The sequence below is a fragment of the Ixodes scapularis genome, unplaced genomic scaffold, assembly GCF_016920785.2.
Source record: "Ixodes scapularis isolate PalLabHiFi unplaced genomic scaffold, ASM1692078v2 PGA_scaffold6__148_contigs__length_123643588, whole genome shotgun sequence".
Taxonomy (NCBI): Eukaryota; Metazoa; Arthropoda; class Arachnida; order Ixodida; family Ixodidae; genus Ixodes; species Ixodes scapularis.
The window spans coordinates 55,135,760-55,151,333 of record NW_024609881.1 but is presented as its reverse complement, the minus strand read 5'-3'; the positions used below and the strand labels follow the sequence as shown (position 1 = coordinate 55,151,333).

At 49.1% G+C, this 15,574-nt stretch overlaps 2 protein-coding genes across 2 annotated transcripts in view; both read left to right on the top strand.

The window, feature by feature from the left end:
* The window catches only part of LOC8032392, a 42,078-nt gene extending 37,828 nt beyond the window's left edge, over positions 1-4,250 (top strand). Inside the window, exons 9-10 of the mRNA XM_029970664.4 lie at positions 1,416-1,578; positions 4,080-4,250. Coding sequence (XP_029826524.3) covers positions 1,416-1,578; positions 4,080-4,167 — 251 coding nt within the window. The 3' untranslated portion in view covers positions 4,168-4,250. The remainder of the gene's footprint in view (positions 1-1,415; positions 1,579-4,079) is intronic.
* Positions 4,251-11,902: 7,652 nt separating this feature from the next.
* LOC8032393 (E3 ubiquitin-protein ligase SMURF2) overlaps positions 11,903-15,574 on the top strand; it is a 55,325-nt gene continuing 51,653 nt past the window's right edge. The window contains exon 1 of the mRNA XM_040205936.3: positions 11,903-12,328. Within this exon, the coding sequence (XP_040061870.2) occupies positions 12,277-12,328 (52 nt within the window). The 5' untranslated portion in view covers positions 11,903-12,276. The remainder of the gene's footprint in view (positions 12,329-15,574) is intronic.

The following is a 15,574-nucleotide window of genomic DNA, read 5'->3' as shown; positions in this document are numbered from 1 at the left end:
CCCCAGGTCACGTGACCCCAGGGGCGGTCACGTGACCTGGGTAACTATCGTGACCCTCGTGAGGGTAGCCCTAGTAACCCTTGTGGGGGCAACTCTCGTGACCCTCGTGAGGGTAACTCTCGTGACCCTCGTGAGGGTAACTCTCGTGACCCTCGTGAGGGTAACTCTCATAACCCTCGTGACCCTCGTGAGGGTAACCCTCGTGAAGGTTACCCTTATGAGGGTTACTAACCCTCGTAACCCTCGTGAGGGTTACGAGGGTAAGTAACCCTCGTGAGGGTAACTCTCGTGAAGGTAACCCTTTTGAGGGTAACTGACCCTCGTAACCCTCGTGAGGGTTACGAGGGTAAGTAACCCTCGTGGCCCTCGTGATCCTCGTGAGGGTAACCCTCATGAGATTAACCCTCGTAACCCTCACGAGGGTTACGAGGGTTGCGGTTACGCCGACGCCGACGGCGACGGCGACGCCGACGCCGCTCAAGCCGGGAACGGGCCCCTAAGAGCTGCGCTCTAAAAGGTAAACAATCACTGGCTGCAGAATGAATAGGCCTAACCTTGCGTCTGCATCCGGCTTTTCTGTCGTTCTTTTTCTCGTTCTCCCTCTCACAATCACAGACGCTTACGATTTGCCACGCTCCACATCCCCGGCTTTTTATCCCTGATCTACGCGAGGTAGAAGCGTTCGAGCCGTCACAATCCAGAGTAAACAACCGACGCACCCGAACAGATCCAACTCCACGACCCGACCGGCCCGCCGATCTCTCCGCGCATGCGCACCGCCGATTTAGACGGAAATCACGTGGGTCGCTCTGTCAGCTTCCGGAGAGATCCGTGAAACCCCGCAGAGCAAGTTCGGCGGAGTTTGGGGCGCTCCGTGGAGCGGGCGCTGCCAGAGATCTACGAGCGGAAGATGACCAACTTGAGCCAGATCTGCGAGCGGAATATGCGCGCTCCAAATGGAGCGCTTTTGGAGCGCTCGAGATCTGCGAGCGGAATTCACCATAAGAGCTGCGCTCTAAAAATTACGGTTAAAAATGAAAAGATCTGAAACATTTTGATAATTTTGATAATTCTGTAAAGACAGATGTAGCATAATTCACGTGGCATTTCAATTATTCCGTAATAACATAACCCCGGGTCTCGAAGTGTAGATGGCATTTCCGATCACTTGTCTTTCTGATGTGTCCTTTTGTCTGTGGGGTTTTATTGGTTTTCTGAAAAAGCATACGCATCCGGTGACTTTCGCCACATTTACTTCAAATCCACATCCATCCGTTAAGTTCTCTGAGTTAATCGATGGGTGGACTCCGGAACAGGTAATCCAAAGACCATGGTTTTGCTGTGGCTTCCTCGACCTAAGCACATTACCGTGAACTCGTCACTCGTCAATAAACCGTGAACTATCTCTGTCTCAGCTGCGCAGCCCCCCGGCGTTCGATGCAGTTACTCTACCGTCAGGGAGCTTCAGGAGTACAACCACCTGATGTCAAGCATGAGGAGCATTCTTCTGGACCGATTCTTGACGGACCTGTGCCTGGAGCATGTCTTGCCCCTGCTCACAGGAGGCCAGGCTGGACCGTAAGTGTGCAGGGAAGTGTGCTTCACCCTTGATGATCACCGCAATGCTGCTCTCTGTTTAGGGTGGTAGCTTTATAGGGCCAACCAACTTCAGGATTTGCATAGGAACGAAATGTGTAGGCCGGCCAGTCTGTAACCGCTAGACAATCTTGAAAAAACGGCAACCGGTAGCAGGGATCGAACCCTGGTCGCCGACGTAGAAGCTGAGTGCGCTGCTGACAGCTGTGTACCCAGCACGTAGAAATAGGAGGAGCAGAAGCAGGTGGTGTGAGAAAGCATGCAAAGCAGAGAGGGGTGGAAAGGGCAAGAAAGAGGAGCAGAAACATATGGTGTAGAGAGAGTGTGCGGAACGACAAGAAGTGGAAAGGGCAAGAAAGGGTGCTTTCCCTCTCTTGGTGACCCAAAAAAATTTAACACAAAGGGCTTTGTATCTGGGTGGTGCTGAAGGGAAGTGCACATAGTGTCGCAAAGAGACAATGACATGACATAATCTGTTTCCATACAAAACCCTGCCTGCCCTAGGCACCGCCCAAACTAAAAGCTCTACCCACCCTATGAAGCTTCCGCATTTAAACATGCATGGCAGGAGGACCAAACATGCAGCCAATTTTTCAATACACATTGTGTTTGTGGACTAGATTTCATGAGAAAAGCATGACGCTCGAGTGTAACGAAAGGCCATTACATGCAAGACAAGGAAACATACATAACCCATGGTGGGCTATGCATAAGCATACAAAGCATAAAGAGGCATACTTAGCCATAATTAATCTACTTTATCCATGGTGTCTAGCGACCGGGAAAACCGGGAATTGTCAGGGATATTTTAACTACTGGGAAAAGTCGGGGAATTGTCAGGGATATTGTCGAAAAGCGAGCCCAGTCAGGGAAAATGAGCCGGAAACACCATCCAGTGCCCTGAGCAAAGACTTGAGGACTTGAGGGCAGAAAAATATGCAATAAATTCTGTTCAGAGCGGAGCATGGGCCCTGCTCCCCCGATGTAGAGTGTGCTACACATTGCAAAGGGAACATCCGACAAATCCAGTCCAAGCCTTGGGTTGGATTGAGAGGGCAACACTAAGATTGATCCAGTCAGAGCTACTAGATTTAGTAACAAATGGAAAAGCCGCAGATTCCAAACTCCTTATCTCTCTTTCTCTCCCCAATCCAATGTAAGCAATAAACCAAAACTATCCGAAAGTGTGCATCTTGCAGTCATGCGCCATGCTGCCATTCGATTATTGACGTGTGTAGTTGAGCGTTGCGTTTTCATCGTGTTCCCGGAAATGGCCTCTTCACTAACGATGTTGGCGGCAAGAAAGTGCTCGTTTTATCCATACTAGACGAACCCGAATATTTCGGAATATATGCAAGTTGGGTTTAGGCCCGTACAAAATAATGCTCACAGTGCTCAATGCTCTATGCATTGTGTTGTAATCGTCTTATATATTTAACCCTCTGCAGTGTTCAGGGAATTTCACTTTAAATTGTCAAGGAAAACCTGGAAAAGTCAGGGAATTTCAAAATAATAATTTGCTAGACACCCTGTTTATCATAATTAGAGAGATTTACCAAGGGGTGCGGAGAGAATCGAACCTTGAACCACGCAATCTGCAATGCAACGTCTTTATTTGACGCCACTAGGAAGAGGGGACCCTGTGGTAGTAGGCGACTGTCTGCATGCTCTACTGGCTTTCGAATGACGAAGTGTAGCCCCCCTATAATCTCACGACGTCGTGGGTCCTGAATGAATTTAAACTTGCCTCAATCATTCTGACAAACTCGGCGAGTATATGAGTTTGTTGTTAGTGTATCACAATAACTTTTTTTTTGTCTTTGTTCAAGTACCTACTTCATATTTCACCATCTGGCGTTACAGTAGGGGGGAAAAAAACAAAAACACGCGAGCACAAAAAATGTTACGCATTCAGCATGCAAAAAAAGGAGTCCCTGGAAGCGATGGTGACAGTATGCGACGGAGAACTCCAACTGCGTGGAGTTTCTACAGAAAGGAAGAGTGTTGCAGCATGTCGCGCCCTTAGCAGTTAGAGAGATTAGAAAATCGCTACAATTTTTAAAGCACGCTTGCTACTACCAGATATGTTGAAAGGGGGGTTTCGTGTATTTCTCCTTGTCTATATGGGGTGTTAAATTTGGATTAAGAAAGGGGGTGAAAGTTACACTGGTCCCGTCTTCACCGTCCATTCACCCCTAAGCTCACAGTGTGGTGGAAGCTACGATACTCAGTGGGCCAGTCATACGCTACATGGTCACACCCCCGCCAACACTGACGTGCAGAGAGTAGGGTCAGGTGACGAAAGGGAGGCGACTGATTGATCCGGCAAGCTTCGACAGAACTGCCATGTCATCGCGGGAGTAAACAAAGATTAGCAGTCGTCTGCAAGTGATGGGTCGTCGTTTTGTTGTTTCCCTAGTGGGACGAGGCTCTTATGTTTGTAATGCTCGTAAATTCGACGGAAATCTTTTCTTTGCTTGCAGGGACTTCGCTGCGGTGCTGAGATGCTTCTTCGGAGTCGTCTGCAATGGTGGCCGCCATTTTCCTGCTTTTGTCAAGATGGAAGATTGATGATGTTGACCGTCTTCCCCGTCCTCCATGTATATACTGAGCCTCTGCACTAAAAATGTGGAACAAGATTTTTTTTTAAATTCTTTTTTGTCTATGAGTGTTCATTCTTAGGCTTAGAGATGTTGGTTGTTATTTCTCTTTATGATAAAAAAGAGAAAGGAGGATCTGGAACTAGTAGAAGGGTAAGAGGTAGGGGTGTCGCGAACCGGCCGCGGTTCGAGTTCGACCAGGTTCGACTTTTTCGAACTTTTAGTGGAAAGTTCGACGAACCTTCTATTGAGGTTCGACTCGTGTGCGCATGCGCGATAGGCTGGCCAGTTGGCTTCGGATTGGATGATAATGGCTAAGAGATGAATTAAGTGCAGCGCTGATTGGCTATTTCAGTTAATACAGTACTAAAAATAAAGTTATTAACTTTTTCATTAATTAGAATTAGTTTCTTTTAATTGCAGGTGTTCACAATATAAAATGACCCTTTGCATAAAAAAAAGATTTCCAAACCTAGACATGCTTGTATCAAGGTCTGGCCACACTGTCCACAAAGTCCAACGAGGTAGAGGGGCTTAGAGTGATAAACCGGAAGTTCGGAAGTGGCACCCCCCCGGTTGCCGCCATATTTTACGCAAATGTGACCACTCGTCACGTGACCTCCCAAGAGCCGTGACGTCACAGGTAAGATGGCAGCGCCCAGAGCTGGCGGATGCGAGTTTGTTCGGTGCGCGGTAGCCGTGATGTGCAGCTGCTTTCCGACGACTTCGGGCTTCTTCGTGCTCGCTGACGCAGGTATAATGTGAAAATATGAAGGAATGAGACTTTATACCGTTTTTGCGCAAGATCGCTCTGGATCATCTGGATATTAACGCCTGTGAGACAGCATCAGCTCTGCATCGCCGTACCGGTGCTTGGATTCCGGGATGTGTCCGAGGATCGATAGAACTTTGAGTGCTTTTAACATGAAATTTTCGCATTCTCTTAGCTTTGTTTGAACGTTGAAATATCTGAGAATCTACGCGAAATGTATACGTCGCGTTAGGGCCTAAGGGAAGTTGTTTCAGCCTAAGGGAAGTTGTTTCAGCCCTCCGTCACCGAACAACCATAGCAACTTTTAGCGAGGAAGCTCCTGCGATTTTAACCTTTTGTGCTTATCCACGATTCTACATTCGATCGCTTTTCTTCCCTTTTTTTGTGTGTGTGTGAGTGCGAAGTGCACCCTTATTTTCAGCTACGAGGTTGGCGTTTTATTGAGTATGGGGAAGAATAAATCGTTGCAGGCACCTGCTTCAAAGCTATTCGACTTGCTATAAGAACAACTGTTTTGGTGCATGCATAGATTAACTGCGCATTTTCTCTGTTTTGTAGGATTTATTCCAGCTATACTCTTTTCCATCAAGAGCGCATTGTATTAGTCGGTGAATTATTTAATTGTTCTAATTAGCTGGATAAGATGATTCATATTTGTGTTCATCCCTTGCCTGGAGAGCAGTCTTGTTGAAAAATGTTGACTACCATTCCTTTCAGTCTCTTCAATAGACTCTTTTTAAAAGTGTGGGCTGTCTATACTTCGCATCACCGTAACTTGGAAAAGGCCAACCGCCACAGCCCCCTCGAGCCAATCAGAGAGACGGTGCGAAGGTGTGTGACAAATCTGTGCAGACGAGCACTCTGGTGATATGCTGTCATGTGCCTCTCTCCAATGTGTGTATTGACTCACCGAGACCGTAGCCTTTGCCGTCTGCCAAATTCTAGTGAAACAAATTACAGTAGCTACTACTGTAATTACCCCAGGCTTTCATACTTTGGGTATTTGTTCGACAAGAATGTTATGTCCGCCATCCCTGTGAATTCGGTTCAGCACCTATTGGACTCGAATGCTGCATTGGCGTTCGACGTGAACTGGGGCCCATTCGTGTGCTTTGCGCCGAAAAAAATGGTGACGGTTGTGTTGCTTGATAAGGTTCTGCAAAGGGTCTATTGTGTCATACATATAGGAAGTGTCATGCTATATAACAATGCATCAACACATACTATTAAACTATATGCTCAGAGGTGTGTTTGTTTTTCCAATTAACAAGTTACAGCAGTGTGCTTTAATGCTATTATCATGTGTGTAGTTTTAAGTATCCTCTCTGCAGTGCCTACGAAGGCCCCTGGAAGGAATAAATTAATAAATAACATTTTCACATCACTGGAGTTGGTTTTCGGATGCACCACATGTTCAGGAAAGGTTGAACGAGTGCAGCCCCTTGCAAGAAGTCTGCCAGTCTGGTATGACCCCTTAATTAATACTGAAGGGTCAGAGAAGCGAGTGTCCCCGTAAGGTCCAGAGCGTGCAATGGACACAATTCTCGGTGTGTAGACTCTCAAGGCATGAAGGCAAGCGGAAATATGTTTATCTGGTTAGTATATCAAATATGTTTATTTCCACTTGATTACATAATTATTGATTCTTAGTAAATGGTTCCATAACGAGTTCTTTCTGCGACAGTCTCGTGTCAGGCGTTCAGTCGTAGTACCTGTGAACCTTGTTGTCGGATGACGCTCCTGGCACGTCGGTGTTCAGTTTGGTCGAGTGGCAACTTTGACCGACTGATGCTGTCTCGTAATCATACGTCATGTGCACTGAAGCTGCAGGGCTGGCTTCTAATCCGAAAATTTTCCTGGTAGTTTTCGGCATCAATGTAGCAAGCTCGGGCATGTATTGCGTACGTGGCTGTGCCTTTTGCTGTACTGTTGACTTGAAAGCTGGCAACAATTTTTGTTTGCTATCCAAGTCTGGTGATGCTTGCAGTTCACTTTTGAGAGCAACCAACCATTCTATTCCTTCAAGTCACTCAGGGGCATTCTCCCTCAAAGTTGGAAATTGTGTGCTTCGTGGAGTGGACACAGAAAATTGGTGTCAGCAAATTTTTAGGTATTGTCCTTGGACGACAACCGACACCAAATCCACTGTCACTGCATCGCCGCTCACCTGCTTTGTCGTGCTTACCTCTTGTTGAGGTGATGGACATGAGGAGCTTTGGGGTAATCAGGGATAGAGAATCTTCGATTCAGCACCTTCGGCATCAGGGACAAAGGTCGCCGAAGGTAATCCTTAATCTCCTGTGGTCGCTCCTCGAGACGTAATCGAGGGTCGTTTGGCACGAACCCTCGCCGACCAATTCATTGGTACGGGCTGCTTTGGTAGACATGGTCGGCTTCATGCAGTGGTAGCAAAGTGGTTTTCAATCGCACATTCGCATAACCTACGTTTTCCTCGGTGTACTTTGTTGAGCACAGTCTTACACACGATGTCGGGAATGCTTCGGCGTTAGAGTGTCTCATTGAATTGGCATTGAATACTAAGGGGCAGCCGGTGGCAGTCGTCGTGCCATTGTGGCGTAAGTCGCCCTTGGTTTGTCAGATGCCGCTTCGCTCGCAGAAGTCTCGGTTGAAATACCTGTCAAACTTGTTCCGAAACAATCTCGGCAATCAAAATAAAAGCCGGGCAACTGATGGCAGGAAGTAGCTTCCTGATCTCCTCCCAGACAACGTCGTGGGTGATGTCGTGGATGCCTGGGAGGCTGGCGTCGAAGTAGTAGCTGGACAACTCGAGTGTCGAGACGCCGGGAAGTTGTTCATAGTGGCAGGCTCGGGCATGCAGTGCACATTCCATGTTGGAAGCCTCAGTGATATGAACACTTCGACTGTTGTTGGGGGGTTGCGGACAAGGCTGCCGAAGGCGTTGTCCATCACGTGAGGCGCATGGGATTCTTAGGTTCTTGTCTTCTGTAGCATCAAGGTCGGCGTGGGCGTGGGCGCTCGATCAAGCGCAAAACATCCTCCACGAGTGCGGTGGCGCTCTCATTGGGGCAGTGTCCTGGACAGAATCAAGAATGCGGCTCTCTTTCGTTGATGTTGGCTGACGGATGCGCGCTTCAGCTTGATCTTGCAAACTTCCCATGACGTTAAGGAGGGTCCATGGTTCTCAGACCAGCGCCGGCAGTTGCTTCCACGAGAAGTATAGGTTCTGCAGGAGCTGGTTGTCTGTCCACCCAATGTGGCGGGCGACACTGTCATATTGTTTAATCCAGTCCTCGATGTCTTCATACAGCTTGCGTGAAAAAGCGTCGGAGTGTGATTTGCGACGGGCATGCAAACAATGGTGGGAGGGGACATGGTTTGCTGCTACAGGTTTGTCATTGTTGGCTTAGTCAGCTTCGGATTTTCTGACAGGAGACCGAATTCCGGTGGTTTTTCCTGGTAGCAGCAACTGGCTCGGATTTCAGGTGCTTCGTGGTGTATTTCCGAGGTTACTCCTTGTGGTACTCGGTCGTCTTGCGGTTGTTCTGCCAGGCTCGGGTCAGGACTTTGCCTACGGCTCGACAGGGGTATAAGACGCAGGATAGTCCGCCAGCCGTGTCCCATTATCGGGTAACTCGGCTGAAGAGCCGCCGGATTGACACAGAGTGAAGGGCTACGGGTAAAGTGCCCAGCACCTCCACCTGAACATACAATTACAGCTGAGCATGACCTGCAGTGTCCCAGAATAGTGAATATTGATAGAAGATAGGACTGGAACAAGGATCCGTGAAAGTATAACAAAACTAGCAAAAGAGAATCTATCCTGACCACTGAAGAAGCTGCATTGCTTTATGGCATTCTGTCCGAATAAATCCTCTCCTTCGGGGTTTGGCGACTGCCGTGGACGAACTGAACTGAAATGGATGTGGGACCACTTTTCTGGTAATGAGCCACTGCAGACTGTTGCCACAAAGCGGCGTGAGCTGGGTACGTAACACGCTCGGTGAAATGTCCGGACAGCTTGCAATTCGCGTAACGAGTGTGGATGAAACGTTTGTGTTGACGAAACGTGCGACAGACCAGCGGGATCAATACCAACTGCAACACCTGTGCTTCGTGAAAGTGCACGTCTACGCCGGAACAATTTCGGAAGCAGCACAGCATCACCTAAAGCATGGCACAGGAACTACCAGCTTGAAGGCAGCTCTTCGGTGCGCCGCACACCTGTGCTCCGTGAAAGTGCACTTCTACGCCGGAACAATTTGTAAGCAGCACAGCATCATTCAGCAGGGCACGGGAACTACCAGCTTCAAGGCAGCCTTCCGGTGCGCCGCACAACCGAAGTGAGCCCTCGGTCATTTGATCGAAGCTGCACCGCGATTGCACACCGCCAAGCACGACTCACGCAATTTCCGTCGCTAAACTGTGTATCCAAATATATTGCACACGCTTCACTGCAAACCTCGAAGATTCCGATGGTCAACGAGAGCACAGAAACGTCGCCTTAAATTTTATCCTAGCGGTATCCGAATCAATCCGAGGTCCGAGCAACGTAGGTCAGATTGTCTCTTCCGTGGCAATATCCCGGTCGGTCACCAGCGAAATGCACACCGTTTCTCCGTATTTTCACGTTATACCTACGTCAAACACCACGCTGAACTCTGAACTCGCTTTCGACCGGCCTCATATGACGGCTTCCGCGTCTGAAATCAACTCGCCGAGACGAACGACAACCAACAAAGCATCCGACAAGCTGCGGCCCAGCTGGGGCCAGCCGCTTCATGGGCGCTGCCATCTTTCCTGTGACGTCACGTATTTGGTTTGGTCATGTGACGTGTGGTCAAATTTGCGTACAGTGGCAGCCTCCTTATGGGGGTCACTTTCGAGTGCAGACCGGAACCCCGGTTTATCGCTCTAAGCCCCTCTACCTCGTTGACAAAGTCGAACCCAGGGTGTAAGATAGACAGGTGGGGAAACGGCCCATAGAAACCTACCGCAGCGCCGTGACCCGATTGTGTACTCGTCTGCTTGCGGGTGGCTTGCGGGTACTCCCGATTTGCGACAGATGGCGCTGCGACGAGAAGAAAGAAATTGGAATCAAATTTGCATGGAACTCTATGGGAGAGTGCGCAAAATAAACTTAGAGCACGAGAGTCCTCCATTGAAAATCCACGAGAAACCATCTCCGTCAGTTTAACCGGTCGCCAGCTTTCGCCCACCCGGAGTGAAAGTTCGCGGTGCTCCCCATAGATGGCGCCACAGAAAAAGAGAAAACCGAGGGGGACACAATCGGGTCGCTCATTTGGCTCTCGTTTCACCACCTGTCTATCTTACACCCTGGTCGAACCGGTCAAATTTGGTGAAAAGTTCTAAGGCCGGTTCGACCCAGTCGAACCCCGAAAGTTCGACCCAAAAATCTGGTTCGACAAAAGTTCGCGACACCCCTAGTAAGAGGAGATAATCTATTTTTTAGCACTCTGGGTTATTGGATTTGGACCGTGCTACAACCCGAAGCCAAACAATGTTGCGAACACAAAGGAATTGCATGGTATCAAGTTTAAAAATAATATTTATGCTTTACAAAAAAAAAAATGTTTAGGCAGTTTTTTTTACTTTCATATTTACAAGTTCAGTTGTAGGAACCATTAGAAATAATTAGAACCAAAAATAAAACCTAGCGTTATCTCGAAGTAATCCACCATTTTAGAAATAACAGGCGCCACGTTGCAGAAAATGGGGTTCACGGATTCTAATGGCCTATTCGTCTGGGGCACTCCGCACCCATCCAGTTCAGTAAACTCTCTCCACTTTAGTACACAAAAGTCTGGCGGGGAGAGAAGGAAGCTCCCCTCTCCCCTCTAGCCTTCCGTGTACCATGAACCGCACTGCACCGGTGCGATGCGGGCCCAGACGAATTGGCCATGAGAATAAAACGACGTGCTTGCAATGCGCGGATGAGAAAGGAGATGGAAGGAACGCCCTACAACAAATTGTCTTGTGTGTATGTTTATACAGCCAGAATTTAGTCTGTCTCGGTGGACATCTGGTGTATTGTTTTGTATTGTATTGTATTTTATTGCACTTTTATTGTACAGTGCCGCCCGGTGTGCAGGTATTCAGGGAAAGGCCATACACGTTTTGTGCCCCTGAAACCGACCGCGTGGCGCGTCTCTGCTGTATATGAGCAATTTAACCACTGCAGCACAACCGCTAGCCTGGGGTCTTCAACGAGCATCACGCAGTAGTGATACATGACCGCACGCTGGTACGATGCTCATCCAGATCGAAACGGGCAGGGGTGGGGATTGAACACAGGATCCCTGGGTTCAGCAGCACTCCTATAGTCCAGGCCACTATGTTGTGCAGTGTAGGCGAAGGCAGTGCCAGGTGTAGAGAGAAAGGGCAAGTACCAGGGAAGCAGGACAGGGAAGGAGGGCTATGGTGGGCGAGAGGAGAAAGGAAAAGCACTATAGTCCGTTGCAATTCAAGAAGGTAGGGTGAGGGAAGAAGCAGACAACGCTGAAGAGAAGGTTTGCCTCTTCTCCAGCGTTCTGTCTGCTTCCTCCTCCCCTGCCTGTCTTAACCTCGCTTTACCTTCTTGAGGTGCTACGGACTATGGGAACTTTAGAAGGTTTCTCTCCTACCCAGCCTTCCTACTGCTTCCCTCTCTACCCTTGCCTGGTGTTGGCTTCACACGTACTTCACGTAACTAGTGAAATGGAGTACAGGTGAAGGCAAAGCCAGGCAAGGGGAGAGAGGGAAGCACTAGGAAGGCTGGGGGAGGGCAAGAGAAACCTATTTCTCTAAACTTCCTGTAGTTCCTGGTGCTCTTCCTTTCTCCTCGCTCTCCATTGCCCTCCTCTCGAGCTGACAATTTTGCTTTATACTATAGCCAATAGATGGCGCAACCTGACGTTCAACTCCAAGCTCACACCAATGCAATTTATCCAGTCGCATAAAAGCGTCTAGTTTCGGTGGTTTCGGCTGGATCCGCGAGACGGCGCCACGCGTCCGGAAAGCGAGTTGCTCGGTTGCTCGCCGCTCTCTCCGCCGCTTGCCCCGAAGTGCAAACAAAACTCGCACCGAAGTTTGTTCACTTTTTGTGGCGTGCGTGTGTGTGTGTGTGTATTTTTTTGTTTCTCTCGAGTTTGGTCGGAATGTGCGCGTCGTCGGGCCGGCCCGCGGGTGTCTCGCTATAACGTCGGACGACCCGTAGACGCGGACCGGAGCCGCAACAATGCCCGACTGCGATCGCGAGCCGACGTGACCGCAACAGCCGAGCGTGTCCAACGTCCCATCGAGCGGCGTTGGGGGGACCGCTCTCTGGCCATGGCCAACCCCCCGACAAGGAGGCACGGGGCCATGAAGATCAGACTCACAGGTGGGTGACTGACGGTGGGGTCCGAGCCCCGTCTCTTGAGCCTTCTCCCGAAATTAAAACATCGTGTCACTCGCGTGCCGCGACCCGTCCTGGCGATCGGACTAGCGCGCGGGGTGCCTGAGGTGGTGGGGTCCGCTCGTCTGGCGTCGGCTAAGCCTAACGCCCCGAGCTATTGGAGTTGTACCGTCGTGCCCGAACGCTTTTTGGGGGATTCGAGTGAACGTCCGCCGACGCCGCGAATCAGTCGAGGCGCTCGCGGGAACGGTGTCAGATAAGCGAGGATGCTCAAGGCTTTCCGACGTGACCGACTCCACGGAGTGCACCGTTTGAGCTTTGAGCGCGAGCTCTCGCACTGCGATCCCTTTCAAGTCGTTTCGCTGCACTGGCTTCAAAGCTGAGCGCGACAGCCTCCTAAGCTTAAACACGGCTGCATGATCTGTCGTGGTAAACTTAAATTGAACCAGCTTTTGAAAATTTTTCGCTCTCATCACGCAATGAATGGCGCTGGATTCCCCAGTGTCGACGACCGCGGGCAAACTTCGGTCTTCCGCTGTTGGCCAGTCTTCGTCGTTGCGGTCAATTAACGACTGTTTAGTGTATTCTTTTCACTCAAGTAGCATCCGTTCGCCATCGGTACACGCTTAACTTGGACGGAAGCTGCTTGAGTTGGTTCGGGCTGTTTGGGTGTAGCACCGCCGTTCAGCTCGCACTCGTCAACTTTGCGTCCACGAACGGGCATCGGAACGCCGTAACCATCGCAGTGTCTGAGCGCAAAAGTGCCCATACAGACAGTTGCGTTTGACTGCGTTGCGATCGCAAGTAACCGGGGCATCCGTGCTTCGTATGTCGTGTACCAAAAAACTACTTGAATCGGTTACCAGCTGCATACGAAGCCCAAGGATGTCGCGCCCCGGTGACTTGCGGCCGTTTCTCGACGCAACGCAGTCAGACGCACCCAAACGCGACTGCGTGAACGGGCCTCACGGAAAACCCCCCGCGGCGAAGCAGACATGCGAGACCGAGAAGAAGCCCGTGCAACGGACGTCGGCGACGTGCTTCTGTTTGCGATCGTCTGGTTCTCTTATCGCTGTCCACACGGCCTTATCGGCAGACGTTCAGCGGCGCCTGGGATCCTCGGGCTCGATCGGGAATCGAAGGTCTTTCTGGGTCGTCGTCGGCCATTCCGGAAGCTTAGGTCGACTTAAGACGCATTCCGGTGTCCAGGGGGGTGAAAACGACCTTACCTCCCTCTCGATGGCTTCTCCATACCGCCTTTTCCAGTCTATTATCCGCACCCGGTGTATAAATCAGAACAACAAATTTCGACTGAAAAAAAAAAAAAAAAAAAAAAAAAAAGTTTGGATAATTTGCACCCCCCTCCCCCCCCTTCCCCAAGAGGAAGAGGACATGAAAGCCTGGCGCAAAGAGGCATTAGACTTCCTCCGGCAGTGACGGACACCTCCTTTTCGGACTGACATATATACCACCCCCATATGACCTTTGCATTAAATCTTAATTACTGTTAATGTTCTTGTTACTGTTGTGTTGAGCTTTTGTAATACTGCGGCACCACAGGCCTCAGGTATGGGCCAATGGCCTTTCTGTGATGCTGCGACGAATAAAAACTATCTATATATCTATCCGCACACACAAAAATTTAGTGCAGCATATTTTGAAAAATGCCTGCTTTATTAGGACACCGAGAGGTTGATATAAAAGATTACCATAAATATAACCTGCCATTCACGAAACCTGTCATGTTTGGTTGTGAGGAACGGTCTTGAAGGAACATCGTTGTATAGTCCGCACCTCTAGGTGGTCTTTACTGCATAAAATTCCAACTTCTAAACATGTATAGTCTGCAAACTGTAGTCTAGAAAATATGGTACTCCTATAAAAAAATTAGAAATGTCTGTGAATTAAATTTTTTTTTTGCAGAACAGTTAAAAAGGTAAAAAATGCGATGACCCAAACGATGCGACATGTGCAGGAACATTGGGCACGACGTTTCACTTGCTCACTCTTCCTGCACACGTCACATTTTTTAGATCTAATCATATTCTGAGCTTTGTCGTTGGCTGGGCCCCTTCTGCTGCTCGCCGTGATTGTCTCTTTGTGTGTTTTGTAGGAAAGTGAAGTCGCAAATTTTTTTTTGCTGTGTACGGTTCCTTTTTTAGCAGACGGGTGCGTCTTCCGTCCGTCTGCAAAGAGAGTTACCTCTCAAAAGCGGCTAGAAAAATAGTTTTGTTTGGAACCAGTTGAAACTTTAAACGTTTCTGGGCAGTCCCTTCAAAGTTATTGCTATCGCTGCCGTTCCGTTTGTTTGAAAAATGCCACGTGCAACTGTGGTCAGCGGCAGCTTTAGAATGACAGACAGAGGGGTCCTTGCCACTTGAGCTCTCTTTTTTCGGTGATGTTTGTGCTGAAAACCTTACGCAAACAACCTTTAGGACCGATTATGACAAATGCTTATGCAACAAGTAAGTGAGTAGTACAAACAAAAAGGAAACAAATTTGAAGTTCAAGCTTAGACAACACAGATGTCCGTCTGCCTTTGAGGTACGGTGACAACTGGTTTACGCCATAGATAAAAAATTGAGCAAGTGCAATACGGTTGCTACCAGGGCTCTTTACATCATGCAGTAATGATGCGAACTGCGGTTCCCTCGTGTTAGTGCCAACTCGTGGCACCAGGTGTCAGCACCGCTGTCACAGTCGGTCAATCAACTGGACTAACACCCTCTTAAAACAGGGTGGGCACCCCTGAGATGCCTCATAAAACATTCCCTTCCAATGTTATTCTGGCCACTGCCGTTCAGAAGTTTGGCACTATTGGTGGTCAATACCACCAGGTGGCACATGCTACCACCTGGTTCAAAGGGTTTAGCAATATCCATTCATCCATCTGTTCTAGTAGGCGCAAGGTCCTTGCGAACTGCGGATCCGGCAATTTTGGAAGCCCAAAGTGTCCTTTCTTCGGAGGCTCCTAGATTTTCTGCTTGAATGTTGCAGTGATGTGTGATTGCTGCGCCATTTGCGCCAATCTGCTTACCCCGCCTTGTCCTGCTACATTTCAACACAGTGTGATTAATTTGTGCCACTGTTGTGCGAAAAACATAATTTCATTCTATTAATACTGAAAGCATAATATCTGAGGCCCCGCACCGCTGCACGTCCGTATTGCTATGGGTAGGCTTGTCAGAATTTAAAGGTATTTTTTCTCTGTGTCAAACGCCGACTGTAAGT